At 45.2% G+C, this 18455-nt stretch overlaps 1 protein-coding gene across 2 annotated transcripts in view; it reads right to left on the bottom strand.

Moving 5' to 3' along the window:
- Positions 1–4101: 4101 nt before the first annotated feature.
- Positions 4102–18455, bottom strand: part of PAMR1 (peptidase domain containing associated with muscle regeneration 1) — a 148114-nt gene continuing 133760 nt past the window's right edge. For both annotated transcript variants that reach the window (XM_032488462.1, XM_006195038.3), the window contains 5 exons: positions 13209–13421; positions 11207–11273; positions 8034–8266; positions 6571–6863; positions 4102–5177 (listed from right to left, as the gene is read on the bottom strand). In XM_032488462.1, the coding sequence (XP_032344353.1) occupies positions 4641–5177; positions 6571–6863; positions 8034–8266; positions 11207–11273; positions 13209–13421 (1343 nt within the window). In that variant the 3' untranslated portion in view covers positions 4102–4640. The remainder of the gene's footprint in view (positions 5178–6570; positions 6864–8033; positions 8267–11206; positions 11274–13208; positions 13422–18455) is intronic.

The raw sequence follows: 18455 nt of genomic DNA on the forward strand, positions 1-18455 counted from the left end.
CCACTGCCACTGCACAGCCAGCCTGTTGGGCCTTTCTAGAATTCCATTTCTATCTCACACTCTCCTGGAGGCAGCATAATGAGATTGATGCTTGCAAATAGGCGATGAAAAGCCAAATTATTGATCCTAGCATTTGAGATCCATCACCAGTTGGCCTCACTATGGCACGCCTTGCCTCAGCTGGCCAACCTGATACGTCATTGTAATAAAGGGTTCATGCGGGGAAAGAATCGGCCCCCTTCTTTAAACCATTCCCCCTCTGTGTTTAACTTTCCAAGCTTTTTCTGTGTTTACAGTATCCTGCTTCCTTTCTATCCACCATTCCAAAGACTCATCTGAAGTTCTAACTACCCTGTGAATGAGAATTTCACTGAAAACACTGGCCTCTCAACTCCTTTTAGAATTTATGTAGGAGAAAGCATATGTAGGAGAAAGTGTGGGCTGACTACTCTGTTACTCTTGAAAGTGCACTTGATGTATAAATCTGATTTCTTCCAAGGGAAGTAAGAGTCTTGCTTTAAATCACACAGACTTTACTTAAATTTTACATATATCCATTTTATCATATGGCACACAAAATTCAGGTAATATCGATATGATTTTAGCAAGACCCTTACTTATATACATATATGTATATATATTTTTCAATGCCCTTCAGTCAAAGACCACTAGAAACACACCTACAGTTGAATAAGTTGGATGTATTGCTACTCAAAATCATGGGAACTGTGGGGTATTTCATTAAGAGAGTCTTAGAAAGAACTTATTACAGGATTTGCGCTTCTATTAGGTGGTTTGGGGGAGGTTCCAAGGAAGTGGGGCTTTGTTCTGGACTGGATGCTATCAGTAAGTGGGGGTAATTCTATAATTGGCTCTCTTTATTAATCTCTAAAAAGGAGGAAGAATAGATGGAGTCGACACTGTAATGGGTAAAGCCACCGCAGTCCCTGCGATAAACCAGGAGAGGGGGCTAGTTGGTACTTTTGTGGTTCATGTCATGACCTTACTTTTGTCTCTTCATAGACAAGATACGACGTGGTCTTGTTTCTGTTCCCATCCACAGCTGTCACAGAATGATGTTGACTGATATTGGCATCCTGTGGACTTATTGATCTTGAACAGGAGAATACCACAGCCTTGCTTTGAGTGCCAAGGCCTCCTGATAAGAAAGGCAGATGTTGGGGCTGCATGTCTATTAAAAAAAAGAAAGGAAAGAGAAACACCATTAACCAAAGAAATTAGAATCAAACTGTCTGGATGAAGCAGGAGACTTCTCCAGCTCTCCCCAAAGGTGTCCTCCGTGGACAACTGCTTTTCGGGCATGAATTATTCATGATTTGTGATGGCTTTTGTTCTGTGTCAACTGACGGGAGGCTGGAACCATGTCTGCAGAGTTCCCTTCCCTGTACGGTTCCAGGTTAGGGTGGGCACAAGGGAGAGTTACGTGAGATCTGAAGAGGAGAATGAAATAACGGCTATCTTCACGTTCTGAAAGTGGGTGAAGAGCATCGGGCGCTGTGGTGGGTCACATACAGCGTCACTGGTCTGCTCGTTTACCTTGCTGGGGTGGCAACAGCACCCAGGCCCACAGCCCCACCAGCACCTGCTGGAAACCCTCCTCCAGCTTCTCTGAGTGTCCTGGAATAGGTGTGTACGTGCAGTTCACTCCAACCATTGAGGTTGGGAACAGCAAGAGACAAACACGGATTTCCGTTTGTCCTCATGGATTCCAGTTTATCCTTGCTCAGCCAACCTCACATCCATCTTTCTTTCCCACCTACTGGCCAGTTGAATTCAGGTCCAACATCAGGTGCAAAGGCAACAACCTCGCACAGACCATTCCACCAGCGCCCACAATTGTATGCAGTCATCATAAGCCCTTATTCTATATGACACGTATAAGTTCTGAATCTCTAAAAAAAAACCCTGACTGATGTACACCCCAGATTTCCAGCTGAGCAGACATCCTTCATCCTCAGTTCTATCCTAAGAGGCAAGGATTCCCTGTTACGAAGGGAGATGATGACATTCCTACAGCGGGAGAGGCTCGTGTCTCCCTCTCTGGTCCTGACCTGGAGTCGCAGGTGAGTGTGTTGAGTGCTTGCAGCCCCTGAGAGCAGTGCTGGGGCAGGAAGGTCTAGGGTAAGTGGCAAGTAACCATGAGGCTATTAACTAAGGTGGTGTCACCAGGACTGGTGACCAGATTCAGCTTCTAAAGGAATCAAAGTCAGAGCTGAGATGACATAAACACAAACCAAATCTGAGTGTTGAGGCAAAGATGGAAAAATGACACTAAATAGAAAACAGATTGTCAAGAACATAGGGAACGTGACGGTCCAGAAGGGGGAAGGACAGAGGCAGAGAGTGGAGAGGAGGCGCATGGGCACCCATGTGAGAAGTCAGACGTGAAGGTTTTATGGGGCTGTGCCCAGCCGGACAGACTTGCCCCTGCCAGGTGTTATGGGCACCAAACTATATACCAGGTACTGTGTTCACTGCTTCAGACACTATCTCACTTAATCATCACAGCTACCACCAAAGACAGATTTAAGCATGCCAACTTAAATGATGAAACTGAGCTAGAGAGGGTAGTTGACTTGCCCCAGCTCACTTCAAGTAAGTGGAAAGACAGGAATTTGAATTTAGATCTTTTTGATTCGACTTCCATTACACCTCTCAAGATCCAAGTTTTCCAGGCTTAAAAACAGAAAGAAATAAAAACCCCTTTGAGCAACCTGATAAATATTTATCAAATCCAATACTCCAGATTAACTCACTCTGTGTGGGATGTTTGTTACTCAGAAGCTGATAACTAATACATTGCTCTTAGATTAAGTAACGAGAATGCAGGGGGTGAGTGAAAGGAGGAGCATACGACTTGTGGAAAGCCCCAAGAAAGCCTGACAAAAAGAGAAAGTACCAGAAATTCTCTTCTGGCTCAGGGAATTATGTAAAGACAGAGAGATGAGGAGGCAAGTTGGGAGACGGATGTGACCTCCAGCCTCAGGGCTAAAGTCCCTGGGGTCAGAGTTCTCTCTGACACGTTGAGGGAAAAGTAAATTTCCTGTTTGGATCTGTAGGAGATGAATGTCTCCCAGGTGCCCCATACCAACCCTCTCAGCCCTCAGGAGGTACTGAAAAGCCCGAGAAGTTCCCGCAAGCACCCAGGGGAGGAAGAAAAGGTCACTGAAAACCAGCCTGGGTAGTGTCCAGAGAAGGCTGTCACTGTGGCAAGGAGGCTGAGTCACCCAAACCGGCGTCAAAGAGGAGTCCCCCAGATCTCAGGGATGTCAGTGCCGGCCGGAACCGAGGAGCAGCCATGTCAGCAGGGAGGACCGCCGGGCCCTGGGGAAGCAGCGAGAACACAGCTCAAGTTCAGTAGTTCCAGACTTTAGCACCCAATGCCAGCCAGACACCCAGGAATGAGAAAGTCTCACCACACACATCCAAGAACCAGCAGGAACTTGGGAGCCACAGAAGCCTCCAAGGCCCCATCTTGGAGAGGAGGAAGCTGGTGAGAGCTGGGGAGGAAGGATGAAAGAGTGAATCGCCCAATAAAGAGAAGGTGCAGGGGAAGATTAGGGACTGGATTCATTACTTCATTTTTCTTTCTCTACTATCCAGTGGGAGCTGGGGGTGGGGCTTGAAAGGAAAGTCACATTAAGATATAAAAAAGAACGAAAAGCGAGTTTCTTGGCATATCTCAATCAAATGGGGGGAAATTGGTGATTCCAATTTAGATGCTATGAAAATCTGTTCTAGAGAAGTATGGAGATGCACAGCAGGGTTTTATGCTGGATCTAGAACATGAGAACCAGAGGGGACACTGAAAAGCACCCAACCCCTGGTACTTTCCTCTCTTTGGGCCTTACCTAAGGGTCCCCATCTCCCTCCTCCCACACCCTATGACCCAGCAAACTCCAAGCCCTGGCACTGAAAAGATGGCATTGACTCTGCTATATGTGTTATTTGGGAATGATCATCTCGGGGGGGGGGTCTATTTTAAAGGGCTGCCACCGAGCCGCTGGTCCCCACCCAGCCTCTGGTTCTAACACAGTGTAGCTCAAAGAGGTTGCATGCAGGAATCAGAGCCATGGCACATCTGTTCTGTGGGTCAGAAAGCCAACCCTTGTTTTATTAAAGTGTGTACAGGGGACTGGGAGGGCAAAGGACCACGCCGTGCCGTGGTGGTGTGCACAGACACCAGCACCACAGCTGGCTCCACAAGTGGCCGTTTGGAACTTGGTCTGGCTGGAGCCTTGGAAGAGACCTGACGAAGCCAGTCAGTCCTCTCTCGTCCAGAGCTGACCACAACATTTGCACCTCTGAAGGGCTGGTGGGGAAGGCCACTGAGTTGTTTGAATGGGGAGGAATCCTTTGCTATTCATGTAGTCTATTTTGAAGAAACAGTTCTTGCAAGTAGCCCTGGTATCTTCCCAATGGTCCCAGCAGTCAGGGAGGCAGGGGCCCACCAGAAAGTAAGCTCTCCTCACCCTCCACTGGTTTTGTCCTTGAAATCAGAAGCCCTGGCACAGCCCAGTTCATGGGCAGAATCACACTTCAGGTCCACACTGCCTGGGGCAACACACATCCGGATGGATGGATGGATGCTCGGAAAAGCTTCTTCACGGGCCTGAGGCTCATTTCATGTTTCTCTCGATCCAGTCTTTGAAAGGCAGCACTTTGGTGAAGGCTGTGTAGAGGCTGTGGCTGCATGTTTTGTCATAGCTCCAGCTGACCAGCCCCACCAGATGCCAGCGGGGCTCAGGGGACGCCCGACCCGGGAAGGACACAGCTGCGATGCCCCCCGTCTCTGCCGTGCAGATGTCAGAAGGGGCGGTGGGGTCCCGGCTGGCACAGAACATGTTGTCTGTGACGCTGACTGGGATGCCGTGGTCCTCGTGCTGCTCCTCACACAGCAGCGAGTCCGCCACCCTGACCACCCCTGAGCGCAGTGTGTCGTTCTTGAAGCCAGGGCTCCTCACGTCTGCCAGGACGTTCCAGCCAGCCACGGTGATGCGGGACTCCTGGAAGGAGGTGCTGAGGTCCCGAGGGGCCGCCAGGCAGATGGGCTGCACGCGGGTGCTGATGCGAGCCTTGTCCAGGAGCTTCAGGATGGCGATGTCAGCATCCAGCAGGATGGGGTCGTAGTTGGGATGCAGGATGATTGCAGAAATCTACAAAGGCAAGGAACGTAAGGCCATGGTGAGCAGCCAACTCCACAGTGACAAGGACAGGTAAGCCCTGGGGCTACTATGTTATCGTGAGAAAATATCTGAGAGAGAGCTGCTATTATTTGGAGATACTTTGCTTAAGGGATCATAGAAAGCAGTGGCTCTATTTCCAGGGTTGTGAACTGAAACTTCAGTTCAGCCTACTGCGCCTGGCAGGTGGTGGAAAATAAGCGTAGTAGCCAAGTGAGGCTTCGGAGAATGGGAGTGCACGCCCCAGGCAGAGTCGGTCTGGAGGAGGCAAATGCCCCTCGGCTCCAGCTGACCACTGCCACGCAGAAATTCTAATTTTGCCAGAGAACAGACTCTAGATCTCTGGCTGAAACCTCCTGATTTTTAAATGTTGGCACATAACTGACTAAAAACTATGTGTTAGCACTATCAAAACAGCAACTCCTACCACCTATCAGTTTGCGACCTCTGGCCCGCTGTAAACATTTCATTTACCCTCAAGCCAGTAAGACAGAGCTACAAGCAGAAGGTTCCGCCGGACTTCTTCACAAAGCCTCCCTGATTGTCCCAATCCTTGCTGATCATCCTCTTTGATGGGGGCCTCTGGGGGCTTACGTCTGTGACATGCTGTAACATTTTTACCTACGTGTTCTATTCCTTCAACTACATCTGGGCACATTTCCTCAGGGATTCTATTGTGTTGAACTAATCACGACATACTGGTCTATCTCCTCCCCTCGTCTGTGGACTCCTCAGGGCAAAAACCATGCCTGATTCAGTCCTGTGTCTATTTCCAGCAGATGGCATGCTGTGGGAACTCAACAGTGGATGGATGGATGAGGGGGTCGGGGTATAGCTCATGCTTAGCACGCACAAGGTCCTGGGTTCAATCCCAAGACTAGAATAAAAGAAAGAAACAATGGATGAGTGGATAGATGGATGGATTGCCAGGCAGATGGATGGACCTATGGACGAGCTGGATGGGTGAGTGGGTGGATGGCAGAGAGGGAGGCAGGCAGGCAGGGAAAGAGAAGAATATCATGAGTCGATTAGGGCTATGTCTCGACGTCCTCAAAGCCTACCTAGTGCAGTGTCCTGAACATAACAGGTGGTTAACTCTTGATGACCACAGCGATGGAAGACGCCTGTTACTATCTTATTTTTAAAACAGTTTAAGGGGGCGGGGGGAAGATGCCATAGTCTTTCTAGATGCCCCTGTCTAGTATCCATCAGTGTGAAATATTAGGCACCTACTACACGCCTAACACTTCCAGGCTCTGGGCTGGGAGCTAAGTGCTCAGGTGACAGGGCTGACACAGCCGCTGCTCTCCTGGTGCTGGGCATTGCTGAGCCAGAGCCCCAGTTTCCAGGCTGCAGCCTCTCTCACCCGCAAGCTCTGGATGCTCTTCTCATCCCGGTCATCATCTCGGTAGAATTTTCCCAGGACAACTTTGAGGTCTGCTGTCTTGATCACGGAGACCCTCCCCAGTTCGGTCACGCAATGGGCAGCCACCACCACGGTGCGTTCATTCACCAGGGCGCCGCTGCAGACCAGGAACCACGCATCCTTGTGCAGGCTGCCACCGTGCACCCTGCTGGCCCTCCTGTAGATGGCCGCCTGCCATGGCCAGCGCGTCCCCTGGGTCTTCGGAGTGGTGACGTTCTCAGTTTTCCCGCAGACTATGGGGAAAGCACAGACCGTGAAGTAAGATAAACTCAGACCTTCCCATCCAAAGGGGAAGGTGTCAATCAACCAAGAGAGCACAAATCTGGAAAGGTGACACCTCTTTGTGAGTGTCAAGTCTACAAAGCATCTACCCAGTTTTTCTTTTCCCTTTAAATATTAATCAACCACCTTGACACTGCTGACTATAAAGTCAACCATGGGTTGACTAGGGTTATGATTAGACTTACCATCCCAGGCACCTATGGGGTCAGTTGCCTAATCTCTCTTTTTTTTATTAAAGTGTAGTTGATTTACAGTGTGTTAGTTTCTGGTATAGAGCATAGTGATTCTGTTATACATATATACATATATTATTTTTCATATTATCATTATAGATTATCACAAATTATTGAATATAGTTCCCTGTGCTATACAGTAGGGCCTTGTTGTTTATCTATTTTATATGTAGTGTTTGCCTAATCTCTTAGACCCTCAGTCTTCTTGCTTGCAAAATGGATACAGTAATTGCAATTGTCTCAGAGGGCTGAAGAGACCAGATGAGATGGTATATAGAAAGACTTAAAATATCATGACTATCACTATAAAGATGATCACTATGAACTAAGCCATACTCCTCTCCTTTGAGAAAGAGGATGAGGGTAGCTTTGTATGTGCAAGACCCTGTTCCAGACACATGTATTATCTCAGTCATCATCATTATAACCTTGTAATTAATCCCTCATTATCTAATTAATAACAATAACCCAATTAATACCATTGGGTGATGAGGATGAAAACTGGGGCTTACACAGGGTAGCCAAGATGACATGACTAGAAGCCCTCTGGCTCCTTTAACCCCTCCCCCACTTGGTGTTTAATGACTACACTGTCCCTTTTCTCCAAGTAAATATGATAGAATTATCCACAAGAAACTATGTCCTCCTCTTTCCAAAATAATTAATCTAAGATTTAATGAGTTAATTTCTCCTGGGTAATAAGTTTAAGCCAAAGGAAGGAAGCTCTAACTGTGGAAATTTCAGACATCATCAAGCTAGGGAAAGTATTAGAGGATCATTCCTTTAGACAAGGAGTTTTCCCCAAAGTCTTCAAAGGGGTCAGTGGCTTTTCATAGGCAGTCATGGGAGCTGTGAGCTGTTCTAACCCAAGGATAGGCCTTGACTCACTAGGGACGCAGGATGGGGCACGCCCGCTCCACTTCCCAGTCCTCAGACACGTTCTCCGGCTGCTGCCCAGGCGGCGGTAGAAGGGCGAGATGCACTCGTACTGGAGCTGAGTGTGCAGATGTTGGTACCCGGGGGGCAGGTCTCCAAAGGGAAAAGCTGGCTTCTTGGTCGGGGCGTCCTGCAGTTTCTGCTTGCTGAAGGCTGATGAATACAGCTGGTGTAATGGTGTCTCCCTGCATTAGGGCACACGGGCCCGGAGAGAGAGGAGGGCAGGAGACAGTCATTGTGGCCCTTTTAGCATCCCTGCCAATTCCCACGTGGATATTTGGTTACAGAGGAAGAAAACAACAGCTGTCTCTTCCTCTGTCTCTCTTTCTCTCCCCTCACCACCCCCTTATCCCCATCTCCTCTACCACTAAGCAAATTTTCTTGCACATTTCAACCTTCATTTTATTCCTCCATTTCCATTTCTGGCATGTCTCCTGCCACCCAGGACTTCAACCGAAGAGAATAATATCTGACATGATAGCTGCTACCCAAAGGTACGCTCTACGGGCACACACACAAAAATCACTTGTGAAATTAAACAAGAAAGGAAGTGCATTCGAATGAGAGAAATCCAGGCGTGTGCTCTTCTCTAACGATTATCGTAATGGGGCAATATTAGGAACTGACTTGAACTAAACTGTGTTGATACAGTAGCTGGATTTAGCAATTAGCCAATGTACTTAGTCCACCTCAGAGAACAGAGCTTTCTCTCAGGGCACATTGATTGGGGGAATTAAGGAGCGTTGTGTGTAAATGTGAAAAGGCCTTTAAATGAGCCCCGAGGTTGAAGTCCCCGGAGATCACCCTGGGATTCTTGGGAGCAATGTATGCACACCACACGGCTTATGCTCATTTTATATCAGTGCATAATGACTATTAACAGACAAGTTAGAATTCCTTTAGGAATCAGTGTTTTCATCCCTGTTTAATGAATGGAGGAAGGAAGCCCAGAGAGGTAGGTGCGGGTGTTGAAGGGCACATAGGAAGCTAATGCAGAACCCGGGCACCGCTGAGCAATCACAAGTCACCCTGGTGTCCCTGCAACGCCAATCCAATGGCATCTTAAGAAATCTGTTTCATGTGTCTGTACAGTGCTTTGCTCAGAGCAAATATTCCATCCACATTGATTTCATCCAGCAAATCTTTAGCTCTTGTCTACAACCAGGTCTACAGTTCAGGAAGATTTTGGACTTGCAAACAAGTTCAGCTTTTGCCACTGAAGGTTTACATTGCCTTTGGGGGTTCCTGGGTGAGCCTGGCTGCTGGAGATTGTCATACCCCCACTCCAGCAGCGTTATCTTCCAGAAAGATACTTAAAACCACATTTTAGGCTTGCTTTCTCATCTGCATTAGACACCTGGCCCATGTCACCTGACTCCCCATTATAACTGCTTTACAAAATGCAAAGCCCAGTGGTCTTTTTGAAAAGCTCGGGGCCTCCTCTACAAGATGTCTCCTTGGGAAGAACACTTGCAGGAGAGTCCAGCCCCAGGTAAATCAGGATGATTAGAAAACGGGGGAGGGGCAGAATGCGGATTCCACTGCCACTGTTCCCAAGGGAATGCCTGGCCTGCAAAGGGATATGGAATGAGAAAGCCAGAGGCAGAGTGAGAGATGGAGGAATAGCCTAATTTTTTAATATTTCATGTCACTTGGTTGGGGTCAGTTCTAGTCACTGAGATTCATTGTTACCATTTCTAAAAGCAAAAGCTACTGCTTTTGTGCACAAGGTGTTTACAGAGGGCTGAATTAAATTTTCGTGCATCAGGGAGCAGACCCTGAAGACCCTAGATTTGCATCCTGGCTCTGCTCCCTCCTCTAGCAAGTCCCCTACCTTCTCGGAGCCTGCATTTACCCATATGTAATACAAAGTAATAAAATCTAAAATGAAATGGTCATAAAATAATCCTTACCTCAGAGGTTGTAGCAAAGATTAAATAAGCATGTAAAGAATTCAGAAGGATAGCTGGCAGCTGGCAAACACCCAATGAATGCTTGCTACTAGCCCTGCATTTAACCCTTAACAATCCCCAGAGACTGATGTTACCGCGATTACCCTTTTCAAAAGAAGAAACTGGAGGTTCGGCAAGTTTAGAAACTTGCCCAAGAATACCCAGCACTAAAGAGAGATGACAGAAATAGGTCTTAAACCCTTGTGTGTCAATCCAATCAATCCTTCATTCATTCACTATTTGGGGGGGTGCCCATGACGCAGCAGGCACTGTTCTAGGCACTAGGAGTTCAGCATGAACCAAACAGAAAATGTTTCTGCACGTGTAACTCGCACATTTTGGCAGGGTGAAGGGGGTGGTGCGGGGAGACAGAAGTTGAACAAGTAAACAAAATGTCTGTAAGACAACAGGTGAGGATGGTTGCTAAGATGAAAACTGGAGATCTCTGTAAAGGCCAGAGAGCGCTGGGTAAAGAAGTCAGCTCAGTGGTCAGGGTGGAGGTGGGGTTGCTATTTTCAAAAGGATAGTCGTGGAAAGTCTCTCTGCCAGGTAGAAATGGAGCAGAGAACAGAAGGAAGCCAGGCATTAAGCCACCTTGAAATCCTGTGGACACATATTCCAGACAGATGGAGCCGCGGAGCCACGAGTGTAACTCACCACCAGGAGTCCCCGCCTCTGTCTTTCTAGGAGAAAGGCTGAGTGGGTGTCCCCGAGGCTTCTCAACCCTCATCGTTCATCTCTGGCTCCTGGCTCCACCAGCCTGCCTCATCTGGTTGGTCACTACCAAGAGCATCTTCCTAAGGCACAGCTGGCTGCATTGGGTAGGAATGCCATCCCCCTAGAAGCTGTATGATGAATACGTAGTAATTTCAGGAAGACTCAAGTATTAAAAGCCAGTTCCTCAAAGACCACCTTAAAGTCTGGCTTCCCACCAACTGCTTACTTTCCCACGAGCCAGTGAAACCTGGTACATCTTCCAACAGTCACTACCTCTTGGCTAAAGGCAGCTGGCTCCTCAGCCTCCATCTAACAAGCCCTATTCTTTCATGGCCAGTCAGCACTGAGTGTCCCTAAGAAACCCCAGACTGTCTTTGGCCAAACAGACTGGGGAAAGGGGGTGGGAGGGGAAGGTTCATTTGCCTTTAGAGTAGAGTTCAGGTGTTTCGACCTCACCTTGACTGAACCTGCATTGGAAGAACTCTCCGTCTCACCAGGTCTGAGATCTTTGGTTCTCGACAGGCTAGAAGAGAAAAGACCGCACTGCGTGATCCTTTTCCACATCAAAGGTTCGCACCATTCGGTTCAGATGCATCCCTGATCACCCCTTCTGGGCACCGGGACACATTCCCCAGGATCTCAGAGGTAAGACGTGTCAGCCGAGCTCGGAAAGCTCACTTAGCAGAATAACCCAATTGGCAGCCCCCTTTGAAGAACCCAAGGGGAATAAACACCTCTGAAGAGCTGCTCCACCTGGATGATATGAAATGCTGGCAGTTAAGAGATTAGGGTTATCTGTTTACATAAAAAGTATTAGCGGACTTGATCAACATGGAATAAAAGCCGATGTCAAGGTTCTAAAATATAGCCCAACATTGGGGATTTCAAGGTGCTCATTTAAAACCAGACAGCAGTGTCAACCATCAGTAAGTCTTGAGTAACTGATTCCTCCACGTCCTTTCTCTGCAATTAAGGTTCCTAATGATCCTTTGAGGGCAACTCAAGGCCCAGTTTAATTTTGTTGAAGTCTCTCTTTCTTCACAAGTGAAAGGAATCCTTCCCATCTCACTTTCCCAATCAAGTGGCCAACATTCGTCTAATTAGCAACCTAGGGAACTTCGGTTGTATTAATTTGTAAGAGAAGAGTCGACAAAAATCTCCAAGGACATATGTAACGCCAGTTCCATACTTAATGAAATCGAGAATCAAGAGTCTGTGCTGGTGGGGATGGAAGTCGCTCCTGGCTAAAGTCTAAAGTGATTTATTCCTTTCACAAGCCATTCTTTCAATCCCTTTCCCATGACTCAGGTTGTTGACAAACACCCAGAAGGGAAAGTGGAGGATTGAAGCAATTATCTGGATAATCTAGGCCAAGGATAGGCTTTTCTTCCCAGGAAACAGCCAGATAATTGTGACCTGCCACCAAAAAGAGATGGAGTTGTTGACCAGGAGCAACTAGTGAGACACTCTGCCTCCCCACCACCAAGGGGTAAGGTTCAGACTTCCCTACTCCACAGTCCATTTGTTCTGATCCCAAACTACCTCTTTAAATGTACTTCCCAGATTTCTAGATTTACCTGCTTTTCATTTACCATGATTCTCTCACTTCTGCTTACACCACTTTTCCTGTGTTCTCTAACTGGAATATTGTTCCGACTCCTCTTCGCTTTTACAGATCCTTCCTTGCTCCCCAGAATGGCTCCAGTCCCACCTGCTACAGGCAATTGTCCTTATTTCAGGCGACATTGATCACTCCTTTCTCTGAATATACACCACTCATTTGTTTTATAACTCTGCTTTGAATGTTCAGGATTTACTCTTTTTTTTTAATGTCAACTTCTTTTTTTTTTTTTTTTAAGCTTGTGTTTTATTTTTGGGGGGAGGTAATTAGGTATTTAATTATTTGTAACAGAGGTACTGGGGATTGAACCCATGACCTCATGCATGCTGAGCATGTGCTCTGCCTCTGAGCTATACCTTCCCCAATTCTTTTTTTTAAAAGGTGTTTTTAAACATCTTAACATCTTAAACCACCCTCCACGTAAGCTGACAGGGATGGTATGTCTATATTGTCCTTTTATTCTTGCATTAACTTAAAGTTGCATAGACAGTAGCTAAATGTAACCATAGAAATGTATATTGATTGCTTCAATTCTACCCTCGGGTTTGCACAATATAAAACTCAGCCTTGTCATCTCTCCTAAACTGCTCTGATAACGACATCACTCTTCTTGATCACATCAAGATGTGATTAGGATAAGCCTAATCCTTTGGTGGCCCCCAAAAGAAGCAAATGCTTTTATGCGTGGTTTCCAATCTAAGAGTAGCATACGGTTCCAGTGAAAACTGAACAGAGCAAGGCATTTTTTTCCAGGGGCACAAAAACACGCATCGGAGCTACCAAAATGGCCAGCAACTCCATCTATTTCTATAGACTTCAGAAATGTTTGCAAGTTACCTTTTATGCAGATGGGCTGTTTCCCCGACCACTCTCCATCCCGCTGGCAAGTCCTCATCTCATTGCCACTAAGAACGTACGAGTTGTTACAAAAGAAGGACATGACGGTGCCAATTTTTGCATAGCGCCCTTCCAGGAGCCCGGGGCCTCCTGTCACCCTCTTGTACCCATTGACTGGCCCCCCAGGGTCTGAGCAGTTTCTTTCTTCAAGGCCTAAAAGTGAAAATTAAAGAAAAGGAGAGCTATTAAGAGTCTGAAGTATTCCATTTTAGAATCGAATCTTTTCACGTTTCATTTAATTAAAAACACAGTGACATAGAGCCTGCTAACGATGGCACTCAAAGGAATTACCAAGAGAAAACTCATAATAGAAAATGCACACATTGCACATATCTTCCCCTTGTTTTAATGATTTTATACGTAAACTGAGATGTGTCTCATTCCATAAATAAATACATTTGACACCGCAGCGTCTCTTATATGGTCATGATCATTTTTTCCCATTTTTTCCCTCAAACTGCAGTGGGAGCTGGGCAGGCCTGGACAAAATACACATTTTGCCTAGATTTTATGACCAGCATACAAGGGTTATTGTTTTTCAGTGTTGTAATAATCATTTCCTGTGTTCCCTAAAGCTTGGGCAATTAAACTAGACTCTTCAATTTCCTATGTGCGTTGTACCCAGACAGTGGAACAGATTAGAAACAACAGTACATATATGAATTTGGATTTTATATTTCATCTGCAGGAACATCAGTGTGTTGAAAGTTGTAGATAAAAAACACTAGAGGACAATATAAATTCAGAGATACAACTAATTTCCCTTGATCTCCGAATATAACTTTCCATCTAAATATTTAACAATATTCATTACAAAGACATCTGTATTCTCTCTTTATTTAGAATAAAACTGGCATCACCAGCTATTCTGAGCACTGAACAGGCCATTAGATAAATCCTAGAAACATTCTATCAGCTAGATGACATATTTTTCCCAAATGGATCATGGCACAATACTGAATATTCCTCGCCTACAGACACAGGGTAAGTCCCCTGAGAGTCTGGGTACCAGTCACTCTATCAGCCTCCCTCGTCTCTTTTTAATCATTTTTCCCAAGACCCAGGTTCATCTGTATAACACCATCCCCACGCAATACAATTATGCATTGGACATGCTTTTCTCCCTGTAACTGTCCCGATTATCTTTCAAGCAACTTACTTGCTTGCCTCCAGGCAAGAAATGAATCTCCATTTATATAACACCTCTAAAATATTTGAGAACTAAAAATTAATAGAGTTTCCTATGTGTAATATTTTGAGCTTGTTAATCTTGACCGAGTTACTGGCTTGTCTGGTCTAAGATTGCCCGTCCGTCATGTGACAGATAGATGATGTCAGTGACACTCTGTGCTCTTGGTCATGTAATATGAGCAGTTTCCCTGGTGTTGACTCCAAAGCCCCATTTTAAGTGTAGGAAAGAGACCTCGCCAAGTGAGCTGTTTAAAAATACCGAAATGGTACAGGGAGGCCAATGCATGTTTTGAAGCTTCAAGTGGACTCAGAAAGTCCCAGTGCTTGTATTTCCAGGAATCCCTCTATGATGTGGGAAGAAGAGGCAGAGATTCAGGGATGGGGCTACCTTCTTACAGTACAGCCTCATTCAGTGCTGAACATGTAGCCCGGAGACAACCCACAGACTGCAATCGTCTCAAAAACACACTGTGTTTTACCCGCAAGTTTTAGAAAATGAAATTCATTGCCAACATAAAAATCAGAGGATTTCTCATAAAAGTCTGTGCTACTGGCTTCTGACAAAATTCAGCTCTGAAAACTCTGGGGCTGTATTCCCACAGGGCAAGAATCAGCTGGTGTGGGGAGGAGATCTCTGCTTAGATGGGAGCCACGTTCTTCCTTTGGCTACCGCCCCCACCAGCTGCTTGACCTTGGCAGATACTTGGCATCTGTGGCCAGTTAGGCTATCAAAGGGCAATGGTTTGTGTAATTTAAGTGCAATTCCCCTTCCATTGTGAGCTTTGCTTGTTAGAACTCATGGCCAAGGAAGACTGGGTGATACTTAGGACCAGTGCTGGAACACTGGAAGAATCTAAACTAGCCTCTAGCCACATCAGCTTTGGCAGAAGACAAGAAATCACTTCTACTGCCTGATCAATGGGTTTTTCTCCTCTTTGAAGTCCTTTCATGGTCCACTAGGCTCCCACCCCATGATTTCCTATGTACAGGATTCCCATGCATCATATTTCTATGACATTGAATGTAGGTTTAACTGGCAGGAACCTTGGAGAGTTCTCGAGCCCTTAGAGATAACAAAGCCTCAGGACAATTCAGGTTGTGTCTCTCACTGAAGAGGCTTTAAGAGAAGATTTAAATATAAACGGACTTAAGATATCCAAACATGTCTGCCCAATGTTGAGGAATTCTGCCATATTTCTTTAATTCTTAAATGGCTATTTCTTTATAACGTGACATGTCTGAAGTCAGGTCACATGTATATTTTTCTTGTAATGTTTCTTTACTCCCAAATCCCCAGAAAAGCTATAATTAAATCAATGGTGCACCTTAAACTTGCTAAAATCTTAGAATGGAGAAATATTATTTGGTTTTAAGTTATGCTCATGAAATGTCACCAGGATTGAGCTGAATGATGCTTCCTAGTGAGGGTTCAAAAGAAGGCAAGTCTACGTGGCTGAAATTCAAGAGGAATGCAGATCAGAAACAGATTTATAAAGGATTCAGATAATGCAGTTTTATGACACTACTTAAGAATAAATAGGAAATAAAAGAGAAACTTGAGAACTTCAGTAGAAAACAGGAAACTTTAAAAAAAATAACCAAAGGGGAAATCTAGAACTCAAAAAGTCACAACGACAGAAAGTAAAAACTCAGCACAAACTCAGAGTTTAATAGCAAACCAGATATGGCTTAAGAGTATCAACAAACTGAAATATAACCTGAAAGAAAAACATTCAGAACAAGGTCCAAGAGACAAAAAGATGAAAATGTACAGGAAATTGTAAGGAAAATGTGCAGTGAGATTCATAAATACATGTAATGGGCATCTCAGAAGGAGAGAGAATGGAGTAAAACCAATATGTAAAGAGATAGTAACTGAATTTTTCCCGATGAAAGACATCAACCTACAGATTTACCCAGTCCAGATAAATAGGAAGAAAACCACACATAGACATATCATAAAAAACTGTTAAAAACCAAAACCAAAAGAAAAAAAAATCAGAACAGCTAAAGAGGGGGGAAAAAAGACTGGAAAAGTGTACTTTAAGATAATTACAGTCATCTCTGGCTTGTTAACACTGAGAATGTTTTTTGCTTCCTTATACTTTTTTTTTTCCAAGTTTTATAATCAGAAAATGTAACCATAAAAGTTTATTATTTTTGTTGTTTCGGTTTCTGTTATTATTATTTTTTAAAGTATCAGGCAAAATGGTTTGGGTCCTCCCCACTAAGACTATAAATCTAACATTGTCTTCATGCTTTTTTTGTGTGTTCCCATACTCTCTCCACTCCATGCAAATCTCTTTACCATCTTGCATAATTATAGAGTAATCCAACTTCCCATGAATTCAGATTTAAATGAGTTTGTCACTAGACTCTGGTGGAAAAATAATGGCCTCCAGGATCAGATAATCATGTGGTTCTCAGTGTCCAGAAGAAGCACACAGCGGGTGTTCAGCTAATGTCTGCTTGTGGGAGGAAGGGATAAAGGCTAAAACATATTCATTTTTCCACTTAATAAACTAGGACCTGGGAAAATTAATTAATCTCACCAAGCCTTGCTTTTCTCACCTGTAAAACAAGATAATAACACTTTTCCAGCTGGGCTGGTTTTGAGGAGTAATTTAAATTACACATTATTTGTTTGTTACTTACAAGCACCCAGTTGCCTTTAAAAATCAACTCCCCAAATTCATACACCTTAAAGAAAAACCCATAAAGAAATCTAAAGGGCTAATATTGAGTCTATTCAAGTATAAAGCAATATTATTTGGTCTCTTGGTAATGTCTACACATGATAGGCTTCCCGACCTGGGTCTGGTGTGTTGATTCAGACTTCTGGGTACCAACCATAGTCTTTGTACATTCATCTACTTTAATCCTGGGTAATGAAGACTTAAAATTATATTCCTGTATCGAACATCCCCTGGGCATTATTCTCTCTTCCCTCTCATTTATTTCCTGTACTTTTCAAAGCTGTACACTCTCCCACGATGCTTTTGAAGAGGATTCTAAGACTTCCTCTGTGCATCCTTTCCTCTCCCGGTTTAGACATCTACCTGTTGGGTTCATAGACCATCTGCATCTCATCAGAGCATCGCCCCAGGGTTAGATTTCAAAACTATCTCTTTCTTCCCCGTGTGGGTTCTCTGTTTAGAAACCTTTGTATCTCCCCATCGAGCAGATTCATGATTCTCACTATTCGATTTTTCAAGAGCTTTGGGTTTCATTTCCCCTCAGTGGGATGGATGTTTTCACACAAAGCCAAAGTAGAATATAAAACATCTGCATCTCCGGTGTTAAGGAGCATCAACTCCTGCTCTGCTAAGTAAAGTATTTCATGATTAGTCACAAACAGCACATCGTTCTGGTACCTTTGGGACTCAGCCCAGAGACATAAACACATTAAGTTTAGCATAACTTTATGTGCTATTTTGCGGACGAAAACAGTCCTTGGGACGCATTTCTCTGGGATGTTGTCTCAGATAAACATTAAAGAAAGGTCTTCTCTCCCTTGCCTTCTTTATCTTTTCCTCAGAGCAACAGTATTAGGCAGTTTGTGGTGATAACACTTTACAGAGGATAACTCGATGGCTTTGGGATGGCTCGAGTAGTGATCACTGCTGGTGCCCCACTCAGGTCTCCTCATCCTTCCGCCAGCTCAGCTTCTACACGTGTGCTTTGCTGCTGTGAGCTGGCACCTGCCACCTTCCGAGGACTGCCCTTGGGCGTAGGCACCATCTTGCCTGTATGAAGAGCTGAAAAATTCCTAGATATGTGTCCCCTCATGCCCACCCCAGGGCTGCCTGCAGCCAGTGACTGATGGGTGTGGGAGAACAAAAGCCCTGTTTCTCTGGTTTCTTGAGGCGTAATCTACACTTCCCAGCATGCTACAGGATCGGGCGGAGTCTGGGAGTTCAGTTGACATCACTCTTGCTTGGTTTCTTCCTCTTTCCTCTTTTGCTTCCCCAGCTCCCATATTGGCTGATCCTGGGA

The sequence above is a fragment of the Camelus ferus genome, chromosome 10, assembly GCF_009834535.1.
Source record: "Camelus ferus isolate YT-003-E chromosome 10, BCGSAC_Cfer_1.0, whole genome shotgun sequence".
NCBI lineage: Eukaryota > Metazoa > Chordata > Mammalia > Artiodactyla > Camelidae > Camelus > Camelus ferus.